The 23,739-nt window shown below is 40.5% G+C and overlaps 1 protein-coding gene across 1 annotated transcript in view; it reads left to right on the forward strand.

Annotated features, from left to right (window-relative positions):
• The window catches only part of LOC103353833 (CUB and sushi domain-containing protein 3), a 218,033-nt gene that overhangs the window by 127,447 nt on the left and 66,847 nt on the right, over positions 1-23,739 (forward strand). The window contains exons 35-46 of the mRNA XM_008276992.1: positions 2,323-2,447; positions 2,638-2,734; positions 3,690-3,794; positions 9,188-9,306; positions 10,426-10,495; positions 12,158-12,274; positions 12,566-12,775; positions 13,279-13,467; positions 14,391-14,568; positions 20,623-20,768; positions 21,252-21,332; positions 22,244-22,357. Of these exons, the coding sequence (XP_008275214.1) occupies positions 2,323-2,447; positions 2,638-2,734; positions 3,690-3,794; positions 9,188-9,306; positions 10,426-10,495; positions 12,158-12,274; positions 12,566-12,775; positions 13,279-13,467; positions 14,391-14,568; positions 20,623-20,768; positions 21,252-21,332; positions 22,244-22,357 (1,551 nt within the window). The remainder of the gene's footprint in view (positions 1-2,322; positions 2,448-2,637; positions 2,735-3,689; positions 3,795-9,187; positions 9,307-10,425; positions 10,496-12,157; positions 12,275-12,565; positions 12,776-13,278; positions 13,468-14,390; positions 14,569-20,622; positions 20,769-21,251; positions 21,333-22,243; positions 22,358-23,739) is intronic.

The following is a 23,739-nucleotide window of genomic DNA, read 5'->3' on the forward strand; positions in this document are numbered from 1 at the left end:
AGCATCCGGCTGGTTGACCTCAGTTTACAACCTTGAAAACAAACTAAAAAATCCTTGTCAGTCCAAAAACGAACAAAAAGACAGCGGTGAGAGGCCAATACTGGTGTTACACTTTCATTTTCCTGTTACAATGCGAACAGCTGCATTTGGTACCAGCTGCAGAAAGAGACGACGGCTCTACACCCACATACGAATAATTAAAAAAGTCTGAGTGGTAATAAAGGCTCAAACTACTTTTTCAGGCTTTGGGAGAGAGAGAGACATTCACCTTGGCTGAGTGCATGCAATGTGAACCACCTGCGTTACAAACATTGTGCGTAGAGCTTTGAAACCCTAATTAACACATTTCAAATTAAATTTTGCTGTGAATTTGCTAAACATCAAATAGTGCAAAATAGCATCTCATAAGCTCACCAGCTCGTCTTCCTTCGGTAGCTCTGACATATGAGGCTGCCTCAGATTGAGGTGGGTGACAGAATTAATGCCTTTATGGCTGCTAGGATTTCTAATCTTGCTTGACCGGATACATTAACTGACGGCACAGTGGACTCGTGAGTTGTGAAATCATTCTAAAATACCTGATCTGCTGCTTTTTGTCAGAAATGTGCTTACCTCCTAAATTGATTTAAATTGTAGAAATAACAGAACAAAACAGATCCGTCCTGTATTTTGCTCTCCTTAAAACGGTTTGGATTTATTTTTTTTTCAGCATTGAAATTGGTAGCTCATGAAGGTCTAATGATGAAAACCACATTTATTTTCATACTCTCTATAAAGGAGGGTTTGAAGAGCCAGAAAGATATTGTATCATAGAATAGAAGGTTTTTGACATTGATAGTCTGGACACCTGCCGTGTTATTTAGTGTATGGCACTTCATAGCGTATAAGAGTGTCTACAGAATATGACATGACATTCTAACTAATGTGCTCTATTCATTTTTATTTGCAGATCAGAATTCAAAACAATCATTCAAAGCTGGTGTCCTTCAGTTGAGTTAAACGTTGTCAGTATTGAATCCTCTAGATGTGATATGCGTTAGAGGAAGCAGTTATTACCGCGGTGGTGATAATATGAGAGTATGATTGCTTCACCCTGTGATTGCTCTGAGATACAGCACAGAAGCCATTTTCCCCAACATGTCACCCAGAATGAAGGAACAAAGCAGTCACTTAGACACCATTTTCTTAGTGTCTGCAAGAAGGAACATATCACCTGTAAAATATTGATAAGGTCAAACTTGTGACAAGCTGAAAATGATATAAGGTGAATGTTGAAACACACGTCATGGCTTAGCAGATGTCTGATAGACACATTGCAGTTGGCGACAGCAGAAGGATGGTTCTCAACAGAGCAAAGGCAAAGAGAGACTGAGTTCTCTCTTGTGTAAAAGATTTTGCTGACTCTCTGCAAAATCTTGTCACACGCCAATAGTTTATTGCATGTTTCTGTATTACCCAGCAGAACTATATTTCAATAGACAGGAGATGCATATTGTTCTGTTTTGTTGTGTGAAATAATCCAAAGGATTCTGGCCCTGCAAGGCTGGGTTAGCACAATCCTTAATGGACAAAAAGCAGAGCCAAATACTGCATAGAATGCTGCTGGCTGGATACTCAGGCAATTGGCACCCGTCTGAAAAGCAATGAAGAAATTGTAGCTGCTCTTGCCATTTTTTTAATTTTGTTTTTTAACCACGCTCAAATAGATCCCAGTGCCTGTCAGTGTCAGCACAACCTGGTCAGCGACTCCAAATCAGCATTCGTCTGAGAGCTCAGAGGCTTGATAAATATGTTATTTGTGGCACTGATAAAAACAAGGTGCACTTAGAATACCTCTCACAATTGAAGGATGTGATTTATGTGGCCTGTGAGAGATGAAATTACACATCAGAGTTGAAGTTTACTTCTGCGTAGCTCGAGAGATAAGTGTGTGCCTTTTATGCTACGCTCCACTGAGTGCTAAACGAAAATGATATTTTGTGGACAGGAAAGCCATAAAAATAAGTTAATTTACATTATGTAAGTAGGATCTCCCATTATTATGGCTGGCTTCATCACTAAACTCTAATCTTTCCTTGGAATCAATAGAATTCTATCACACTAAGTGATTTTACAGTTGCTCATTTAACATCTATTAATCAGTGGTCATTTTGAGAAGGCAGAAAGAGGCTCTTCAGTGTTTCACAGTTTGCTGCTTCGACACTGTAATCCTTAACTCCTGGCTTTACAGATGTGTTTATGACTGCGGCTAACCTGAACTTTGTCAAAACTGACTTTTTTTTTTGTTTCTCTTTCCTTCTTGATATGTTGTCTTTTGTCTAGTTCCCTGTGGAGGAGTGTTAACAGACCGCAGAGGAACTATCCTCTCTCCTGGATATCCAGAACCTTATGCCAACTATCTGAACTGCGCTTGGAAAATCTCTGTTCCTGAGGGAGCCGGCATCCAAGTGAGAATACCCAAATGCAAATCCTACCAGTGTCATTGTTTAATAAGAGATTAAGAGACTTTACGAGTGGATTCAGTATTTGCGCGTGGGCCTATTATTTACACAGCTAGACATTTTGCTGCTCATGTTTGTTGAATTTATTGAATTGTGTGTTTTTCATGCTTGCTTTTAAAGTATATTTCTTCTTCAGATTCAAGTTGTGACCTTCGCCACAGAACACAACTGGGATTCACTGGATTTTTTTGACGGGGTTGATGGCAATGCTCCAAGGCTCGGTAGCTACTCAGGTAAATCTGATATAACTGAATTTTAGTTGTCAGCTCCTACTTGAATTTCAATCAGACGTCACAAGGCCCCAGTAGCAGACAGATGTTGTGATGGAGCTGATGACATTTGGCATGTCCTTTGAGAATGCTGTGTGAAGACCAGTTAAGGCAGTCAAATAAGAAAAAATATCCCTCCTCCTTCACACAATGTTCCCGTCTTTGCAGTAGAGAACTTCATAATGCAATCCATGTTTTAGTCTGGAATTTTACAAATGTAGTGTTGCCTGAGGGCTCATATTAATGAAAACGGTGCGCTTGCTGCATAGTAACCTACAAGAAACAGGCCCTCACATCATTTGAGATGCTGAATCTGAGCATAAGAAAGGCTGGTGTAGCATAATGACTTCTGCCTCAATATCGGCTATCAGTGTTATGGGACCAGGTGTCAAATTTCTCAAGTATTGGATATCTCATTTTGGAACAAAACTCTTTAAATAGTGAAATAGCTTCACAGCACGACTTTAACTGTGCAGGGCAGCGATGCGGTGTGAATAGGCTGAGGCATTTTAAATGGCTAGAAATCAGATTTAGCTTGAGTTAAACGGATAAAGATGATTATGATTATATGTAAAAGTCTCCGTGGAAATTGCCACAGACGTATGCCTGCAATAGAGAAAATGATCCCAGTGTTGCCACACATACAGAATAGTCTGCAGTGAGTTAGAATAGTGGACTGTGCTTGTGTCCCTGGGTGTAATGTTATTGGTCTTACTTCAGTGAGAAAGTGTGTTGAATATGATACACACATTAAACTGTATAGCCGACAAAATGTCGCTGAGCAATTATCTTTTAGTGGAAACGCTGATAAATATGACAGAAATGCTATATTCTCTAGTCTGTGTCCTCATGTTTTTGTGGGCTTAAATCTGAAATAAGGACTTGGCTGTAACAGTGTTCTGTATGTTATATAATCCAGGTACAACAATTCCCCAACTGTTGAACAGCACGTCCAACAACCTGTACCTGACCTTCCAGTCTGACATCAGTGTGTCCGCCGCTGGCTTCCACTTGGAGTACACAGGTATGAGGAGAGACGGCTTGTCTGCCTGCCTGTCACTTTGTCTGTTGTCACTTCATTTCTGTGTCCATCTGCCACTGGCTTCCAGCTGTTGCACAGAGGTATAAGACATTAGGGGGACAGCTGGTCTGCATGGCACAGTTGGACATAGAAAGAAATAGTGTGAGCCAGTGGGCAAAGTTGTTTTTTCTTCTCTATATCTTCTAATTTTCAGTGTTTGCATCTGCTTCTCTGGCATTACAGCTTGGTATTCCTCGGCAGGGTTTTTCAGTTTTTGTTTTTGCCATAGCTTCAAGTTACTGGACTCGTCCCTTTTCATTTAAGGACTGAATTTGCTCATCTCTCAGTGGGCTATTCACTTCGGGACATATTTTCTAAGAAGCATGCTAAACATTTACCATTCACCAAAACTTAAGGAGTGTAGCTGTCCCCAGTGGAGAGGCTGATTTATTAAGTCCTCCTATTCAGAAATGCTGTCATTTAAAATAGGAGTGAATGTCTGCTCTTGATTCATGGATCTTTTTTGCAGATTCTTAACAACACAGTACACTGTTGCATCTCAGGCACTGTTATAGCATGTTTTTCCTGTGTTTCTTAGATGGATTGTAAGTCGGTATTTGTGGTTTTCATGCTTATTTGTTACTCAAAACTCATCAGCTGAAATGTGTGGTTGAGACCAATTGTCAGTCATTGTCAGTGGAGCAGAAAAAAACAAAAACAAAAGATTGGAAGAGATATGAACCGCATAATGTTGAGATGAAATGAGAGGAAGTGGATCCGACCTCTGCTGATGTAATCAACTTGAAGTTTCCATACACAACATGACAGAAGAATAATACATTTTTGAGTAAACTCAGTTCAAACTAACAGTCAGCTTCCACAAATTTGTTGCAAAACGAGAGATGCATGAAAAAAACATTGCTGTCACCGAACATGTCCCTGCTGTCAGTCGTGTCAGTCCGCGAGCATCATACCACTGTTGAGAACGACTTCGCATTGCTGTCTTTCACAGTCGGTGCTTTGTATCTCCTGCTTAGAACCACTCTGTAGTCATGTCTCTCAGTGGGCTCTTTCCTTTCTGCACTACACCCTGCACCCCCTTCCCCTGCTACCTACTGCTGAGAATCCCTTCAGTGCCATGTCTCACAGTCAGCTCTTTCCTCTACGTCTGTCTTACAATTTGCTACTGCTGCCCTTGTAAAGTGCATTCCCCAATGCTCTGTGTAAACCACACTCCAGTCAAACTCCAGTCATTTGCTTTTCCTGTTGCTATTCATATTAGTTAGCTCGCCTACCATATGGTTCAACTGTCTGCCTTTAGGCAAACATTTGTGTCTGAGTGATCGAGCCGTGTTGCTTCACTGTGGAACTACTCATTAAGTATGTCTATTTTTGTGGTCTGTTTGCTAGTTTGTGATGTTGTAATCTTATGCCTATTGCCATTTTCAGATTTTGACAGTCCTCTACCTATAGTTGGTTGTATCTTTGAGTCCTATTTCCAGACTGGGGTTGGCTTTAACCAGCCATTTATTTTGTACACTCTCCAGTTTTTAGCTACCAATTAATGCTGTGAATGCTCAGTACAGTGGGAAGAAAACAGCAACAGGGATTGGCACAGACTCAGCCAGCCAACCATCTGTTTTTAAAATGTTTCCTTTGGGTGATTGTTGGAGTCCATTGAGACCAGTCATAGAAATCCTGTATACCGCCCGTCACTACAACATCTTAAGAGCCAAGCGTTTAACCAGCTCTCCTAAGGCAGACAGTACACTATAGTTGAAAGCAAAATTGGTGTGTTCTCACAGGCAGTATGGCAGTTTACATCCCAAATGAAGTCCCACAATGGGCTTCAATCATTATAGTCTACTGAGGCCCACATAGGAGCTACATGAGCAACTGGTACAACCAAATAAATCAATTGATGGACACCTTAGAAAGACATTTATCTTCTGAATCTGCCTCAAAATCTTTCTAAACTGTTTTCTACCTCCATCACTCAAGGAACATTATAGCACTGATGTGCTAATTCCAATCTTATCATTGATAATAATATGTACTCTCTATTTTATGTTGTACTGCCAGAATGCATGTTGTAGTTGTATGTAAAATGGCAGTGCTGGCTTCAAAAGGCCTCCGTTCTTTCCATCATGCATGTCAGTGAACCTGTACTACAAAGCTACTGGTAGTCTAAATTCCACCAGGAAACTACTCTCTTTATTTGCCCTGATGCTTGCTGTAATTTTCAGGGTGGGCTTGCACCTGGATGGATGCACTGGTGAACATGTTTAGGCACATAAAGTGGCAGACTAAATTTCATTAAGAATGGTTTCAGTTTACACTTGTATAACCACACTGCTATGATTCATAAACTGGAACCATCGGTTATGTTTACCTTGAAAAAGAGACTTCTTTTCCATAGAGTACATTCTTTAATATTATGTGACCTCCATGTTCCTTTGCTATCTGGCAGGTAAAAAGAAGATGACCAACCTTCTCCTGCCTTTTTGAATACTAAAGAGTGCTGATGTTTTCTTAACAAGTCGATTGAATTTTTTTTAATCCCTTTGGATGTTGATTAAACCCCTAAAAACTCATCTATATGTATAAAAGTTTTTCCATTCAAATAATAATCCCTGCCTGTTTTAGATTGCTTGCTTCTAACACAACACCATTGCTTCCTCTTGAATGTGCAGATCTGTTAAATCACTGCTTCTCTCTCCACCCACTGCTCTGCTGCTTACTGCAGCTGGAGCACAGCAGCTCACTTAGGACTCTGCACAAACACTGTAAAACTACTACATAATAGCAAGTTCTAATATTGGTGTAATACAGCCAGAAAACTCACTGAAGATGAACAGTGATATGAAAAGCCCCACCTTGCCAGTTCAAAGGACTGGTTCCTTGAGTTTGTCACATATGAAACCCCGTCTGTGTAAATCTGTGTTTTAGAGACTGTCATCACTGCAGTTTTAAGGTGGAAATGTTCAGCCGTGTTGACTGCTTAGTTCGCTCATGATATATCTCTTAACATATAAAGACCTACTATATGGACATGTTAACTCGCTAAATAGCTTGATTTTCAGCCAAGGCTTGTGTGATACATTTTGAAATCAAATAACTCTCAGCCACAATCCTCACACTTGGCTTGTGGGCACACTTGGATAGGAACTAATGATACATAATATGCAAATTCCAGATGCTAGATACAGTCGGAAAGGCATTCGGTTTAAAATCTCAAGCATTTTTGGGGGACGGGACACATTCCAAACATGGCTGTACGTGCAGGAACAGGTGTTGACCTTCACACAGCAGGGTGACAGCAGTCTCTGCCAAAATGTGCATTCTGACAGTTTTACTGAAAACCATCTCGAGCGCAACAGGAACTGGTGCCATGTGTTAGTGGGCAGCCGCTCTCAACCTGAGCAGAGTGCAAAGGTTTATTTGTTAAGATCTGGTTCGCTGCCCTCTGGCTGTGGAAAGTGACACCTTACTTTGTTCTAAAAGCAAAGTTGTTTTTTTTCTTTCTTTGTTTTTATTTTTTTTACTTTAGGTTTTGTTGAAGGCTTTGTGACAATACATGAGGGTTTTACAGAGTTGATTTGTTTTATGCTGTGAAAAACACATTTACACTTTTTCTTTTGTTGGTTTATATAATGCAAGCAGTGCCAGAGCACCCTGTGTTACAGTGTTTTACCAATCTTTTATTTTTATCGTTTGACACAATTTAAGTAAAAGAAAATGCACTGCTTTAAAGACCATTTTCTAGTTTCCCCAGAACACTGCAAGAGAAAGGCTGATTGTTCCCTACAGTTAGGACACATGATAATTTCACGGAACTGTTTAATTTATAGCTGCATTATGCTTTGATGTCAGAGTTACCTTCTGGCAGCTGACACTATAGCAGCGACGGGGTTCCTTTCATGAATTGTGAAACCAAATCTCCTTGAAATCAATTAAAATATTCAAAGTCGAAGAATTTGTCAAAGTAATATTTAATAAGCATAGTCACATTTAAACCCACATATGACAAAACTTCACAGCTTCAAAGAATCCACCCACTCTCCTTGTACAGTAGCTCTTCTCCGTTGAATTGTTGTATCTGTGCTTGTTTTCACATTGCTTCCAGATCTGCGCCTCCTGGGTTACCATCTCCTCCCACTCAAATATCCTCTGTAACTTTTGCTAGATGTAGAGTGGAGTGACCACTGCTGCTATTTGGTGCTCTGAAGAGTTGCCTATAAAATATTCTGAATCTTTTTCGGCCATATCTGCTGCTATGTTTACATTCATCCACCCACCTACTTCTCTGGACCTGTTAACTCTTTGAGTGGGCTTGAGTGTGAGTGCTTGTACAAGTGTGTGTATTTTCCTTTCTTAAAGTGGTGTGTATATGTTTCATCTGTGCCTGCACACGGATGGGATGGCTTTTTTTTTGTGTTGCTGTATTTGTATCCTTCCCACAACCTCTCACCCTACAGCCCACTTACGAATTATGCATCAAGGACAAAACTTCATGTTTGTATTTGTGCTTGTCAGAGTCTTTTCACTTTATTACACTTTCTCCCATTTCTCAGCAGCCAATGAGTTTTATGCATCCAAATAGCATTCAAACAACCTATTTACTTGTGTCAGTTGCAAAACATTCACATTAAGCATCTTTTCCAGTGCTACACCTCACTGTGTAACAGCTTAATAGGTCAGTCAATAGCAAGTTAATTGTGAAACACATTCTTCTCTGCCTGCAGATGCATGTCATTGTATTTAGTCACCTCAAGGACAAATGAAACCGAGACCTGACTATGTTTTTGTATTTTTTTTTTGTCTCTGTAAAACTGAATGTAGCTTAAATTCACTTAAAATGTCCTACGTCGATATAGCCCACAGCTGGCACCACCGTTGCTTTTAAGGCATTAAAACACAGCATCAGGCCTCTCACTACCTGGCAAGTGGCACTGTAATCATTTTGTTCCGATGGAGCTCAATGCGTCTGTCAAGTAATGCTTCAGGGATTGCTTTGTAATTTCACAGTGATTCCTTCAGATCACAGTCAGAAGGATTTTGCGATTACAGCCACGAGTAGAATAGCTTCATGGCTTGTCCCAGTTTCTAAGCATCATGATGAGGGGAAAGGAGAAAAAAAAATTACTCATTCAATTACTATGCAATTACAAGCACATTAAAATGAGGGACTGTGTAATTATATGGTAAAGTGTTTGATTTTGATTTAATTATTTCCATTTCTATTGGTTGATTAAATGTAAATATTTCCGAGACAACATACAATGGCTTGTGGACAATGAAGCAATATTAAATGTGCAGTTGCAGTTTTCATCATAGCTGTATCATGCAGAAGAATGATCGCTGTCCACACTTGTGTGTTGTGACTCTGTCCTAAGCAATAGGTTTGGATTCGTGCCCAGAGCCGCTGCCTCCCAGTAACGGCCAACGAGTGGGCGACCGTTACACTGTGGGTGACATGGTTTCCTTCCAGTGCGATCAAGGCTTTTCATTACAGGTAGGTTAAAGCACACAGTGCTGATCTCCAGCTGTCTTAGAGTATTGATAAGTGAATCATATGTCAAGGGTGACAATTTCAAGAAATACCCCAAAAGTGGAGTCTATCACAGACAGCGTTATCACGTTTGTTTTTGTTTTGTTTTTTTGTTTGTTTTTGGGTTTTTTTTGTGTGTGACAGATTTCAGGAAAGAGTTAAGTGAATGCACAAGCGTGTGGCGAGGCGAGTGTCCACGTATTTATGCCTCCATCTTTATTTGTAATATGTGTATACTCTGCTTGCATGCTTCTCTGTCTTAGTATGTGTGTCTTTTACAAAGCAGCTCTAACTTCTTCCAGTGCTCCCTGAGTAGGCGCTGTAGCTGAGGCATTTTGAGCTGTAGACCCTTCCAAGGCCACAGGCGATGGATTGTGTTAACAGTCGCCTCACTAATCCCACACCGATTTTTCTTCCCAGTTCGGGCGTTCACTCCTTTTCACATTCTCTCTGGACCAACCAGCAACTTCTTACACACATCTTCGGGCTGAGTGTCTGGATACCAGAAATAGACTTGAGGCCATTGTAGAAACAAAAGCACAAGTATGGATGATCGTTGAGCTCAGGTGTGTGTGTCTGTGGTATAGCTGTGGATACACACCCGTGCTCTGATAACAATCTGCTTTCAGGTTTGGTGTGTGTGGATGTTTGAGACTCTACCTGAATGTTTGCAACATCTTCAATGCGGTGAACTTCCAGGCTGAATTTGACTTTAAGATTTGAATGGATTAAAACAGTTATAAATATTAAACCTCACTGTTAGATTTTTTATTTTTTTTTGTATTTAATAGAAAATGGAATGTTTGTGTTTTTACTTCACGCTGTAACACATCTCTATGTGGTCAGAACCCAAATGGTTCTCCTGCTGCCCACCTATTAGCAACAGGTCTGTTTCCTGCTCTTGATACAAATAAATATTTACACACAGGAGACAGTTTTAAGAAATCTGGCTGACTAATTTCAAAGATTCTTCAGAGAGACATAAAATCTGCAGAGATAGCTGTTGGTTTGATCATTTTCTGTTCTACTGCACATTATTTTGGAGATGGTGAATAGATTGTTTTTGTTTGTTTTCTTGAACAGGGTAATGCATATATTACCTGCATGCCTGGTCCCGTCAGAAGGTGGAATTACCCCGTACCGCTGTGTTTAGGTAATGTATTATTTTATACTTTCTGACATTTCTAGTGAACAGGATTTCAATGAGGTGATATTGTAGACAGAAGAACCATATTTGTTGCACCAAATGCAGGCACAGTCTCTTTCTTTTATATTTTGTCATTCAACTTTTTTTCATTGACTTGTTTATTTTTTTATTCTCCCTATTTTCTATTTCTTTCATACCAATATTTTACTCACATGCAGTGACACAATAGATCAGTGGCCTCACAGAGCACTTGTTATTGTATTAGGAAGAGCAACAATTTCATTGTAAGATCAGGGGAAAAGATGATGGTTGGGCATGAATGGCTTGAGGGTTTGGGATTATGAATTTTCTGTTTTCCCCTTCAGTTGAAAATCAATAAGGCTTTGCACCATCTCATGTGTTGTTTGATTTCTGATACCCCTGATGAAAGTCTGTAGTCTCCCCTGACACTTCCTCTGATGTTGATTGCCACAGTGATAGATTCCAGAGATTACCAAGGAAGTGCTGCGCTTTGTCTTTTGACACCTCATGGTTTTGTTTCCCCCAATTACACAAGTGCACATTAGTGCAAATGGACCCTTCCAGTGTCATTTACACAGTCAGACAAAACTGCATGCCTGCACACTGCAGTCTTCATGTAAATATTCTGTCCCTGTGGTTTTCACAGTTCACTGCAGACATAAATCCCAGCTTTACTGTTGACAGGCATGTTCTCGGTTGTGCGTGTTCACTCGTTAGCTTAACTCCTCTCTCGTTTATAGTACATACACTCACCCAAACACCCGAGGATCTGTATTCACTTTGTTGCTGATAAACCCACATCAAAGTGGTTGCATGCCCCTGCACAAACAGTGTAACATCCTCCTAAGTGCCTCTCCTCTCCTCTTCTTTTTCATTTCATACACAAGCAGGTCAAGCAGGTTTCCCCCACCAGCAACGCAATTAAATCCCAAGATAGTTTTCCTCATGTTCTGGTCTGAGTTGATAGTCCCCCAAGAAATAGCAGCAAAACCCCTTGTGTTTCCTACCATTTGCCACATAAATGTACCTTTTGGGGTTGTGATGGGAGAAAGAGGAATGGTTTAGCTACAGGTTTATAAGATTATAGGCATCTGGGTGTTCATGTAAGACTCGAGTAGGAGAGGGGATGAGTGTAACCTTCACAGCCAGCTGAAGTGTTCTCTACCACACTATCAAAGCAAAGACGTAGGGTGTAGCGGGGGGAGGGTGAAGTTATCACCGCTGAGCTGAGAACTGTGTTGGTGTATTGAATATTGACTCCCTCATTTATTTTGATTTAAAGCTCCACCAAACAAGGAATGTGCCTTATTCAGTTATCTTCATGAATACCCATATGGAGCATAATCCACACAGTCAAGAGGAGATGTAAAAGCACAAGAAAAGATGTGCTCAACCACACGCCAGTCTGCATGCAAACACATGAGCGTATAATGTACATGCTCAGCATAAACAGTACTGGTTCTCTTCCATTTTCTTTGTACACATGCACAACAATTATGCATGTACTGTAACTTGTACACACAAAGACAAATGCTCTCTGCCCTCCCTCCACATTTACCCCCCTTAGTCATTGTTTTTCTTTGTTTTTCTATCGAGCCTTTCTGTGGAGAAGTGACATGTTCTTTCTCCTTGGTTGGTCTCCCTCAGCTCAGTGTGGAGGCTCTATGACAGATTTCAGCGGCGTCATCCTCAGCCCGGGCTTTCCAGGGAATTACCAAAGCAGCCTGGACTGCAGCTGGAGAGTTGAACTCCCTATTGGCTTCGGTCTGTAACCCCTCCCTCTGCCTTTTCCTTTTTTCTTCTGTCTTTTTCTTTTTTGTTGTGCTAGCTCTCATGTCTCTGTACTGCTTTCTTCTACATTGTTCTGGTTTTCGCTCTCCCTTGCCCACTCTCTTCTTGTTCACAGTAATAAAGAACCTGCTACTTTTATGCATACATTTGAAGTAACATCCTGCTGCAGTAATTGAAAGGAATATGCACATTAACTAACTTTGGCTTTATTCAGATTTTCTTAAGTTTGCTTCCTGCATTAACCCTTTTCTTTCTGCTCTGTAGGGATCCATCTGCAGTTTCTGAACTTCTCCACAGAGCCTGTTCATGACTATTTAGAGGTGCGCAGTGGGAGCCTTGAGACGGGAACAGTGATTGATCGGTTCAGTGGCCCTGTGGTGCCCAACTCTCTCTTTAGCACCACCCACGAGACCACTCTCTTCTTCCATAGCGACTACTCCCAGAACAAGCCCGGCTTCCACATTGTCTACCAGGGTAAGGAGCAAAGGTTTTTAAAGTCAAAATTGGGTTTTATTCTAGCAGCAGCTAAAGTGGAAGAAGATTGACAAGGTATCTAACAGAACACTGGCAATCATTTACATTAGATACGGATGAGAGACAAAGATTAGTCCTTCAAGGCATACGCTGTCACTGAGGTTGTAAGATTTAGAATAAAGAAAAAGAAATCAATGCTGACATCCTTTGAGACATTCTATAGCACATATCCTTGAATAGTAATCTTGTTGTCTCTCAGTGGGATATTTTATGTTTAAAGCCATTGTGGAAAAGAAGGATTCGCAATAGACTGTGAACCTAATACTATCCTAGATTTTCTAAATGCCTTGAAGGACACATTTTTAAATTTATCACCATTTATAAATGCAGCGGCTCACATTGTAGGTATTGGTTCTTTAAGGTCGTCAAAGATATCATTGTGCTTGTCTCTTGGAATCTGTGTTTCATTAAACTCCTGTGTTGGGTTTGAATTTTTCCCTCAGCATACGAGCTACAGAGGTGTCCAGACCCACGACCATTTCGTAATGGCATTGTGATCGGTCAGGACTTCAGCGTGGGGATGACAATTTCCTTCGAGTGCCTGTCGGGTTACACTCTTCTCGGAGAAGCTTCTCTCACATGTCTGCATGGAGTCAGCAGAAACTGGAATCACCCCATTCCTCGCTGTGAAGGTGACTGGCTAGTGTCTCTTATCAACACAACTGGTGCTTTCCTGCCAGTGTATGTAAAAGAAGTAGCACTGAAAGTGTCCTACTATTGCTCTACCAAACCCTAAAGGTTTCCTCAGAATAACCAAATAACATGATGGCTAAATTATTTTTACGAGTCCTTAGATGCCCTTTTATATCGCTGTTTTCTCCAAACTTAGTGGGAAACTATTTAATATAACAAAATACAAAAATAAGATATTAGAAGTAATTTTGAAAAGGAAATTTACATAAGTCTTGTCCTTTCTTCTAGCACATTAAAGCATCTGACTCACCAACAGTGTCGCAGCATTTTATTGAACTATAAACTGATTCGGCCCATTAAAATGATACATGGAGCATTTACAAGTCTTTATTACAAATAATACGCCTGTCTGTGTTGTAAATCTCAAGAAGTCTCCTCAGATGTCATGCAGGTATGCTAAATCATCTTTCAACTGTTGGGTGCAGCGACAGTTCACACGTTTGAAGTCCACAGCGTAGTTTGGTATTTGTCTCAGGGAGTGTAAATAGATTTGTTTTGCTTCTCATCCACCGTATTGTTCCTGTCAAGTTTACAGTCCTGTTTTGATCCCAGAGATAGTGCTTTGGCTTTGACTCCAAGTTCAAAGTCAGATTTTTACACATCTAAAGGGGTATGGCGGAAGAAGTTTTAAAGTCAGAATCAGTCAGCGTCATCAAGTTCACAGCAACCAGTAACCATTCCCTTCAGTTGTATCTAACAGGTGTATTCTTCCTCTAGTATATCAGTGATAACCCAATAACATGCTGTTATGGTTTGTTTTATCAACTGTTAGTGGCAATGTAAGAAAGTTTTATGACTTGAGATAAGACTGGTTTTCTATTTTCGTCCAGCATCTCTGACTTTCACCCTTCCCTCCCTCCAGCACTCTGTGGTGGGAATATAACATCCATGAATGGCACAATTTATTCTCCTGGACACCCAGCTGACTATCCACACTTCCAGGACTGCATGTGGACTGTCAGAGTGCCTCCTGGGTATGGCATCTACATAAATTTCTCTGTTATCAATACAGAGCCAATCTACGACTACATCACTGTGTGGTAAGTCCTCATTACTTTCTCAGTATGACATTATTAATCACTCATCAGCACACATTCAACACACTGTTCTCTGTACAAAGAGCTAAAAACGGAGTTCTATATCTAATGGTCTGGAAGCAGTCGCTCTCGATTATTACTAGTGTTTGTGTCCTTTACAGACCAGTTACACTGACTTTACTAAGAAGCGAACCACAGAAAATATGCATATCCATGGTAATGTTAAAATATGTACCAAGTTTGTGAGATATACAGTAGTGATGTGTAGGTCAGAGTTTTTAACATCTGCACCCACCCATCTGTAAAAGCTGAAAAAATATCCATAATTCAACTACCTAAACTCGACCCGACTAGGCCACCACCCCCGTTGCAGGACCCCTGCTCCTCTCCAAGGGTACACTGAACAGCTATAGTAAAAACTGTATTTGCAGTCATGCCTCCATGAAAATATTTTGTTATAGGGTTTATTTTCTGTGGCTTAGATGATAGTGAATGACTACAGTAATATTTTGGGATATTACAGAAATAATACAGGCAGTAGTATGTCTCTGTGATCCTCTTGCAACAGTCCACTACTTACTTCGAAATTACAGTCTGAGTTCTGAGAAATTTATGATAAATACTTCAGTTCCTAATGCAGTTCATTGACAGCCAGTCCATAAGAGGATCTGCACCCTTCTGTGCAGCCATGTGTGTTTGTGTGTGAGATGCTAGGAAAAGGTGGACCAGTAATCACAGCTTAGTCTATTGCACGCAATGTTTCCATAAGTTATTTATAACTTATTCATAATGCTGACTAATGCTTCATTGCATTTTGATCCAACCCACCCAAGCCAGAGATATTTTTCGACCTGCATCACTAACATCCAGTGCGTTACTAATGGACTATCTCCCAAGAGGTTTGACAACTAAAGTATTAGTCCTAACGAAAGGGAAAAAAAGATGGAAGAGTATGTAAGATTTCCAGGCTGTATTAAATTCCCTCTCAAGTCATTGTATAAACCTCTAAAAAGTCATCTCTGTTTATCAAAGTTGCATATTTAGGTTTCTTCCACGAAAATAATCCCTTCCTGCCCTAAAATGGTTTAGATGTAACCATACACTGTTGCTTCCTTTGAAATGTGCAACACTATGAAGCACACCAGCTCACTTATGACAATACTCAACACAAATTTACTAAGCACTACACAATAGTAGGTTGTAACCCTGAAGTAATTCAACCATACATGTTCGGATTGGAAGCTGAATATGAAGAAGAATGATACAAAAAAAAAAAACACAGTGCAAGTTTCCTTGTGTTTGTTATGTATAAAACCCTGAAAGTCTGAATCTGTGTTTTTTAAACTGTCATTCATATACTGAAATTTTAGGTTGACAATACTCAGCTATGGTGTTGTCTGCTTTTTTTGCTCATGATATCACTACACGGACATGTTAACAAGGTAAAAAAAAAAGCATAGATATATTTACCAGAGGGGTTTTTAGCAAGTATTTCCATTCCTTGCAAAGCAAATGCAAAAGCTGCACAAGAGATATTTAACATCTGACAGTTAGACAAAACAGCTTGCAATGTGTCTCAAGCCAACAACCAATTGAATACGTTGACCTCTGTCTTGACAACTGTGGCTTCATTTTTCTTTTTCTAAAAATGTATTTCCTTGCAGCCTCTACCTAAAACAAAGCAGATAATTAACTGAACGGAATTAAAATGAAATCTGTGCCACGGTGTGTCCCTCCTCCCCTGCTCACCAAACTTATGGTAGATGTTTAACTCCAAATCCCCCTGGTGAGTTACATAAAAGGATGGAAATGTGTATCAGCATGAAAACATCAAGTCTGAGTTACTCGGGATGTTTGTTAGTTTGTAGAAACAGTAGAAACTTTAGCTCTTAACAGACAGTTGTACAGCGGTAAACAATACTACCTGCCTGATGTCACTCCTGCAGCTGTCTCGGTCTCTCCTTCTCCCTGTACTTTTCAGTAGCCTCTCTGTTGTACAGTAAGCCTGAGGCAGTCATGGAGCAGTCCTCATGGGTGAAAAAGGAGGGAGATGCCTTCCAGCGTCTGGGGCTGCCATTCATAGTATGGGAAGAGGGAGCTACTAGCACTACTGTTTTCAAATGAAATGGCGCATAAACAATCTGTCCCCTGATGGAAACATTTCATTTCCCTGCCCGACTGCTGTCTCCCATTTTGCTGATCACTCTGAAATGAAACTGCAATAAGACTTTTTTAATATATAAGATATTAGAGGTACACAAACATACAAAAAGCATTTAGTGTACATCATTCTGCTGAATAGGCCTGGAGCTGCCTGATAGTGCCAGTAATGAAAAACCTTTCTCTTGTTCAGAAATAGCATTTATATACACAGATCAGCCACAACACTGAAACCAACTGCTTAATATCCCCCTCGTGCCTCCAAAATAGCAGAATCATCAGGGCATGAACACAAGACTTTTGAGGGTATCCTGTGGTGTCTGGCACCGGAGCCGGCAGTGAATCCTTTAGGTCCTCTGAGCTGCAGGGTGGGATCTCTGTGGTTTGGGCTTGTTCTGGCAAATTTGAATCGGGGAAATGCAGACGCAGTGTTTACTGCTAGAGATCTTTCAGTGTTCCTTGGTAGTTTCTGCCTGGGATGTCAGCTACATTTAGTGTATATAAAGACAGACAACCCCTCTGAGACAGGGGTGCCCAATCCTGGTCCTCGAGAGCCCCTATCCTGCATGTTTTAGATGTTTCTCCTCTTCCAACACACCTGATTCACATGATCCGGATCATTATCAGGCTTCTTGATAATGATCCTGATCATGTGAATCAGGTGTGTTGGAAGAAGGAAACATCTAAAACATGCAGGATAGGGGCTCTCGAGGACCAGGATTGGGCACCCCTGCTCTGTGACATCACCCATAGGTTTACTGAAGACCAGTTTTGAAGCTCAGTGTGGTGGCTCCAGTAATTGTAATCTGTCCTGTACCTGACTCCACTTAACTTCCAACTATTCTAAATATCAGCAAAAAGGGGGAGGAGGAGGGAGGTTCTTAGTCTGGAACAATGTTTAGGTGAGTGGTCGTGACATCCAAAGTAGTATCTACAGAAATGCTAGGATTAAAGAGTTCTCAGCAGAACATAGCATTGCAGTGAAATGATTATTCACTTCACTTTTGGTGGTTTTAAAGCTGCTCTCTGTATAGTAAGTAGGGTTGTTTCTCCATGTGACATCTAAAACTTTATCCAACATTTGGCTACTTATTTTAGACACAGGTCATGGTCAGACTTTGAAAGTCAGCTTTCATTAGCAGAGATGCTTCTCTGTTTTGGATTTAACAGCTAGCACTTTCCTCATAAATGGCTTCATCACTAATGACAAGTTTTATTGTTACCCCACAGCCATCCACCTATCCATCCAGTTATCTTGCGGCAGGGGGAAATGTTCTGGGTTAATGTAGGTTTTTGCTGATATAGGGAATGGGATACATGTTGTGAATAAATGTTCTGAGTAATTCACTTTAGAAGTTTAAACGGTATACAGCAGAAGTGGGTGCACTTGTGCAAAATCACGCACAGTAACTGCATTACTTCTAAATTGAACGGTGGAGTATCTCTAAAAGTCATCTTCCCAGCACCTTTTGGTGTCATGCAGCCCAGTTTTATCAAAACCCCAAGCCCTATACCTGAACGTTGAAATTATTCATTCATTGTCGTCGTCCTGGCCAGGTGCTGGATCCCGTTTGAGCAAAAAAATGTATCTTGACCTCATCTAGCCAAGGAATGTGCTCCCAGTATTCATCAGGCTCACATTTATTTTCTTTAGGAATGTTTCATCTTGCAGTTTTGTACTGAAGAGCAAACAATATTTTGTCTTTTTAGACGTTTACATTATGCAACGTTCTTCACACTGTCTGATGTTTCACAGAAACTCTTGTGTTCCATTGGTAACCCCTGTGCCAAGGCTGAAGCACTTGCCAGTCAGTTTTTAACAGCTCCATTGTGCAAGTGGTGCAAGGTCTGTGGTATCATTTTAGTGGTACTGTGCTCATTCTTTACCTAATGATTACTGGTGCCAGTCTGTTTTCACAGGTTTTTAGTAAGTTACCAATCTGCCTTTATCCTGTCCATATTTGTGGAATCTCACAATCAGGTTTTTCAAACCCTTTAATAATAAGGAGCTCATTTTCACACGGAGCTGTGATACAGACATATAGGGAAACACAGCACATTTCTTCTGTGAGGCCTCCATTTTCAGTATAGTTTTTCTGAAGGATTTCTTTTTGATTGTTCATAAGGGGAAATACTCTACTTGTCACCTATGCAGTGAAAAATGCAGTTACTGAGAGGTGATACAAATTGGGATAATTTGACATTTAAGTGATATTGCATTCTGGTGTATTCAATTTTGCTGTATACTGTAGTTAGAGACAACTTTGTGGAAATGTCTGATTTTGGCTAATCTAGTGAATCGAATAGCAAATCTCAGCTTTGTCTCAAGATATATGCTGTCATATTACCCAAAGCAACATCTATCTTTTCATCCATTTTCAGCTACTTCCCTTTAGCTCTACCTGGGGGATCCTGGGGTCCACCCAGGCCAGCTGGAATATATAAGTGTATTCTGGGTCTGCCCCCGGGGTCTCCTCCCAGTCAGACGTGCCTGATGTAGCTCCACAGGGAGACTCCCCAGAGGCATCCTAATTAGATGTCTGTGTTGCCTCAACTAACTCTTTTCAGCAGGAGCGCTGGAGCAGCAGGTCTACTCCAAGCTCATCCCAAATGTCTGGCTTCTTACTCTATGACCCCAACCTGCACAGGCAGCTTATTTCAACTTTTTGTACCCATAAATCAGAAATTTCACCTTCAGGCTCAGCTCCATTTTCAACATGGTATTTCACTCCATGCCATTTGTCAATTCCTCACATCACTGTAACCTCATTTGGGAACAAGGCCCACAGACACTTAAACTCCTTCACTTGGGGGAGCAGTTCCAAATACCCGAGGTGGGTGGCTGTTCAAGGGACGCATTAGACACACCAGGCTGACAACATTCAGGGTCTTTCACCATCTCAGGGTGCTGCCTCTCCACTACTGACATTGTGCCAATCACTATTTCAGTGGCTGTTCAGGCCCTGCTCTCTTTTCTTTGTATCTGTTTCATAAATTAGAGATGCCTGAAGTTGGTGAGTTGGTGGACAGGCCTCTATCATTTGAAACAAGCATTCCTCATAACGTTTGCCACACTTTTATAGTGCTATGACATTTAGTGTACATCAAGTTTGAGCTTTTAAATAGAGACACGTCATTGAATTGGAAATAAGCTGCCGTATACTGTAGCTACAGTGATATATATGTGGTTTTACACTCCCACAGACATATTCAACCCTCACCGATAACAGCCCACTCTTCCCTCAATTAAGGATAAAAATTTTGGATTTCCTTGAGAATCAAATTAAGTTATGATTCTCAGGGCTACACTTCCTTATAAATCATGATTTAAACTTAAGGGCTTTTGGATTTTGTGATTATCATCCATACATTTTCTATACACGTTTATCCTTTTAGAGCCACGGGGGCTGAAGCTTAGTCATAAGCTCAATATATGCATTAATATACAGAATGTTAAGTCCCAACTAAATTTTAATTATGCATGTACTTATTTTGCAAGAAAAAAAAAATAGTTAGAAAAGCAGTTTTGGAAATTGCACATATTTTTACAGAATTGTGTATAATTTATTTTTTTCCCCAAAAAAACACTTTATTCCCCATCAATATGTAAGATGGCCAGAGGGGTGGAAAGTTTGAGTACTGCACCGCCTCATCAGCTAACATCTACTGAACTTCTACTTTGACACTGTTGATTAATGTGAAACTTTTTCTCAGATTGTCAGAACGCCTGCTAAGTCCACAAGACTGCTGGAGGATACGTAGACCTGCTCTTTGATCCCAGCAAGTTACTACTGGTGTTTATTCATAAATCATTTGCGCTCTCTCTCTCTCTCTCTCTCTCTCTCTCTCTCTGTCTCTCTCTCTCTCTCTCTTTCTCTCTCTCTCTCTCTCTCACAGGGATGGACCCGACCAGACCTCGCCTCAGATTGGTCAGTTTAGCGGCAGCTCCATACAGGATGGCGTGTCCACAACCGCCAACCAGATCCTCATCAAGTTCCACAGTGACTTCAGCACCAGTGGCTTCTTTGAGCTGCATTATTATGGTAACCTCCCCTGTGATACCATATATGTAGGGACACTGTCCTACATTCCTGTACTAATCTTTATTCATGTGTGACACTGCGGGACCCATGTGGTAGTCACGAACATCAAAAGAGAGCAGAGAAAGATTGTCCCCTTCTTTGTATATTGAAATGCTTTAATTTTCCTCCTGGTATTGCTTCCAGTACTGTCTAACGATAAATGATGAATCCTCTCTCATGCCTGTTTTTTGTCTGCACTATTAAAACGCCCCTTTGAAAAGAAGTTGATTAATAATAAAATGTTCCTCAGATAAATTAGTGATTGGTGTTTGATGATCATTAACAGTGATGGGAGGCAATTTACGATCTAATCAAGTTCAGTATGATGAGAGAGTAAAGATTGCTGCAGCTGAATAGAAAACACTCACACACACTCCCTCTCTCTGTTTCTGTTTTCAAATGCACATATACTCAGAGTTCAGTGTTTGTCCTCCCCCCCAACAGCTTACCAGCTGAGAACATGTCAGCCTCCCCCTCCTGTTGCCAACGCTACTATCCTAACCGATGATGACGAGTTTGAAATAGGTTTGTCTTATTTTATTTTGCCTTTTTACCAGCCAGGGACAATGTGTAATAAAATCTGTTTGCACTAGATGTAGGGGTTATTTGCTTTGACGGCCCTGGACAGAGAGGAAAAAGATGAATAGATATATCAAATGGTTTTGGTCTTTTACTCAATCATTCATTCCAAAACCACTGTTTGTTTATGTATTTGTTGTTTGTCTTTACACTCTTACCTGTTTTGAGTTTAATAATAAATCTATCCATTTTCCATTCCGTAATTTGAAGCAGCTCTGTTTGTTCTACATTTTTATTGAATATATATATTTTCTAGACCACTGTAGTGAAAGGGCTTTTTGTTGCAGATTTTACCATCTCATTTCACCTGCGATGTGCTGTTTATCTCTCTCTGTTTTTCAGTCTTGCTCCTTGCTCTTCCTTCTCATATTTCTTTTCTTTGTTTTGAGTTTTCCTATCTGTTCATGCTTCATGCATTAAAATATTAGTTTGAGGGCAAGGCTAATTAGCTCTACTTATAAGCTGTTTGTATTTTCAGTGTTCAGAAATGATTAGCAAAGTGAAGTGGAAGTCATGGCTAGTGGCTGCCTTACTTGTGCCTTTGAAATTGAGTGTAATTTAGATTTTGTGTGTGTGTGTGTGCACACACTTATGTATACGTCTGTGGCTCTGTAATGTAATGAAGAGCCTTCAGTACAGCAGCTAGCTAAGGGGCTGTCAGTCTTCATTAGAAAATGTGTTGATTATTGTTTCAAGTGCTGGTGCTGAGGAGACTTTAACTAATGTAGCTTTGCGGGAATGTGTGTGTGTTTGTACCTGTGCGGGCGAATGAATGGATGGATATGTCCACTCCTGACCTGTGTGTGTCTGTGTGTGCGTGTGTGTTGATATGATTGCTGGTGTAAATGACCTCACAGGGGACATTATTCGGTACTCGTGCTTGCCAGGCTTCACCTTGGTGGGCAGTGAGATTCTGACCTGCCGACTTGGAGAGAGGCTACAGATGGATGGACCGCCGCCAGTCTGTCAAGGTTGGTTTATGTCTATGTCTTCTTGTTTTTGTATGCCTTTTGAATGTTCTTCTGTTTGCTCATGTGAGTATTCCTCTCGGTGTGTATGCACATTCCCTCACATTTGTGTGTATGTGTACCCATGCTTGGTTATGTGTGTGCTTGACACCACTCTGCCAAGGTTGGTTGCAGTCAGCAGCACCCACTGTTGATGCATCATTTAACAGACTGCCAGCAGGGCCCCTTCCAGCAGGCTCCTGGTGGCAAACAGCATCTTTGTTCTAATTTATCAAGACTCACAGAGTCGGAATACTACTGACCTAAGATCATAAACCTGCATTTACAGATCAGCAATGTAGCAAGGTAGGCAGTAGCAAGTTTAATAGTTTTATTTCCACCATGGTTTCCATAGAAAGCTTATACTCTGCTCCTTATTCTGACTAAATGGCCTCATGGGTTTGATTGATGTAAAATGTCTTCCTAGCAAAGTTTTTTTTTTTTTTAGAAGATAGATTTTCAAGCAAGAAACAAAGGGAAAGAAATGTCTATGTTGTCTGCATCAGAGATTTTGTTTAGACTAAAAAACAAGCCTGCTTGTCGTGCTAATACATCTCCTCTGCAGACAACAGAGCGCTCTGAAACCTTCTATCCCCTGTGGATAGGCATCTTTTGAAGTGCCCCGAAGTCCTTTGTCTACAAGTCTTGAGTTGATGAGCATTTCTGTCTTTTTATATCTAGAAACTGTGAGTAATCGCATTCGACTTGTGATCAAGGCATGACAGATACTCGACAAACCCAGAGCCTGCATTCATAAAGCATCTTAGAATAGGACTAGTGATTTGGAACCTATTTGCTCATCCCTGCCTCTTATTATTTGATATCTGACTTGATATCTTGGTTTTCCCCCCAGTAGCAATTTTGCAGCTGACTGTTTCACTTTAACAAGTAAGAATTTGGCTAATTTTAATTTAGCATGTGGTAGAGGCCACAAATAGAGCAGTACACAGTAATGGAAAGGCTTAAGCCAAGTGACCTGACTGGTTGATCTGGAATCAGAAAGCTACTCATGTTCTCATAATTTATTCATAAAGGTTGCATGCAGACCTGTCTGTCAGTAAATCTGTTAATGTATGCAGAAAGGTCAGAGAGACCAAAAGCATGGCAATTTGTTAAAATTTACATTTATGATCCTGAAAATAACATTGCCTACCTTTACTTGTGCTGAACTGGGCTTACCTAGCATTTTTCAAAATTAATAATTCATGAAGGCACAAGTGAAGTCCTGAAGCATTTTATTAGCTTGTTAGACATCGCAAAGTAAAGAGAGATAGGAAACAGGGGAGAGAAAAGCTTGATTGCCTACTGTATCACACCGGTCTGGCATACAGATGTACTATTACATT

This window comes from Stegastes partitus, unplaced genomic scaffold, assembly GCF_000690725.1.
Source record: "Stegastes partitus isolate 25-593 unplaced genomic scaffold, Stegastes_partitus-1.0.2 Scaffold85, whole genome shotgun sequence".
Classification (NCBI taxonomy): domain Eukaryota; kingdom Metazoa; phylum Chordata; class Actinopteri; family Pomacentridae; genus Stegastes; species Stegastes partitus.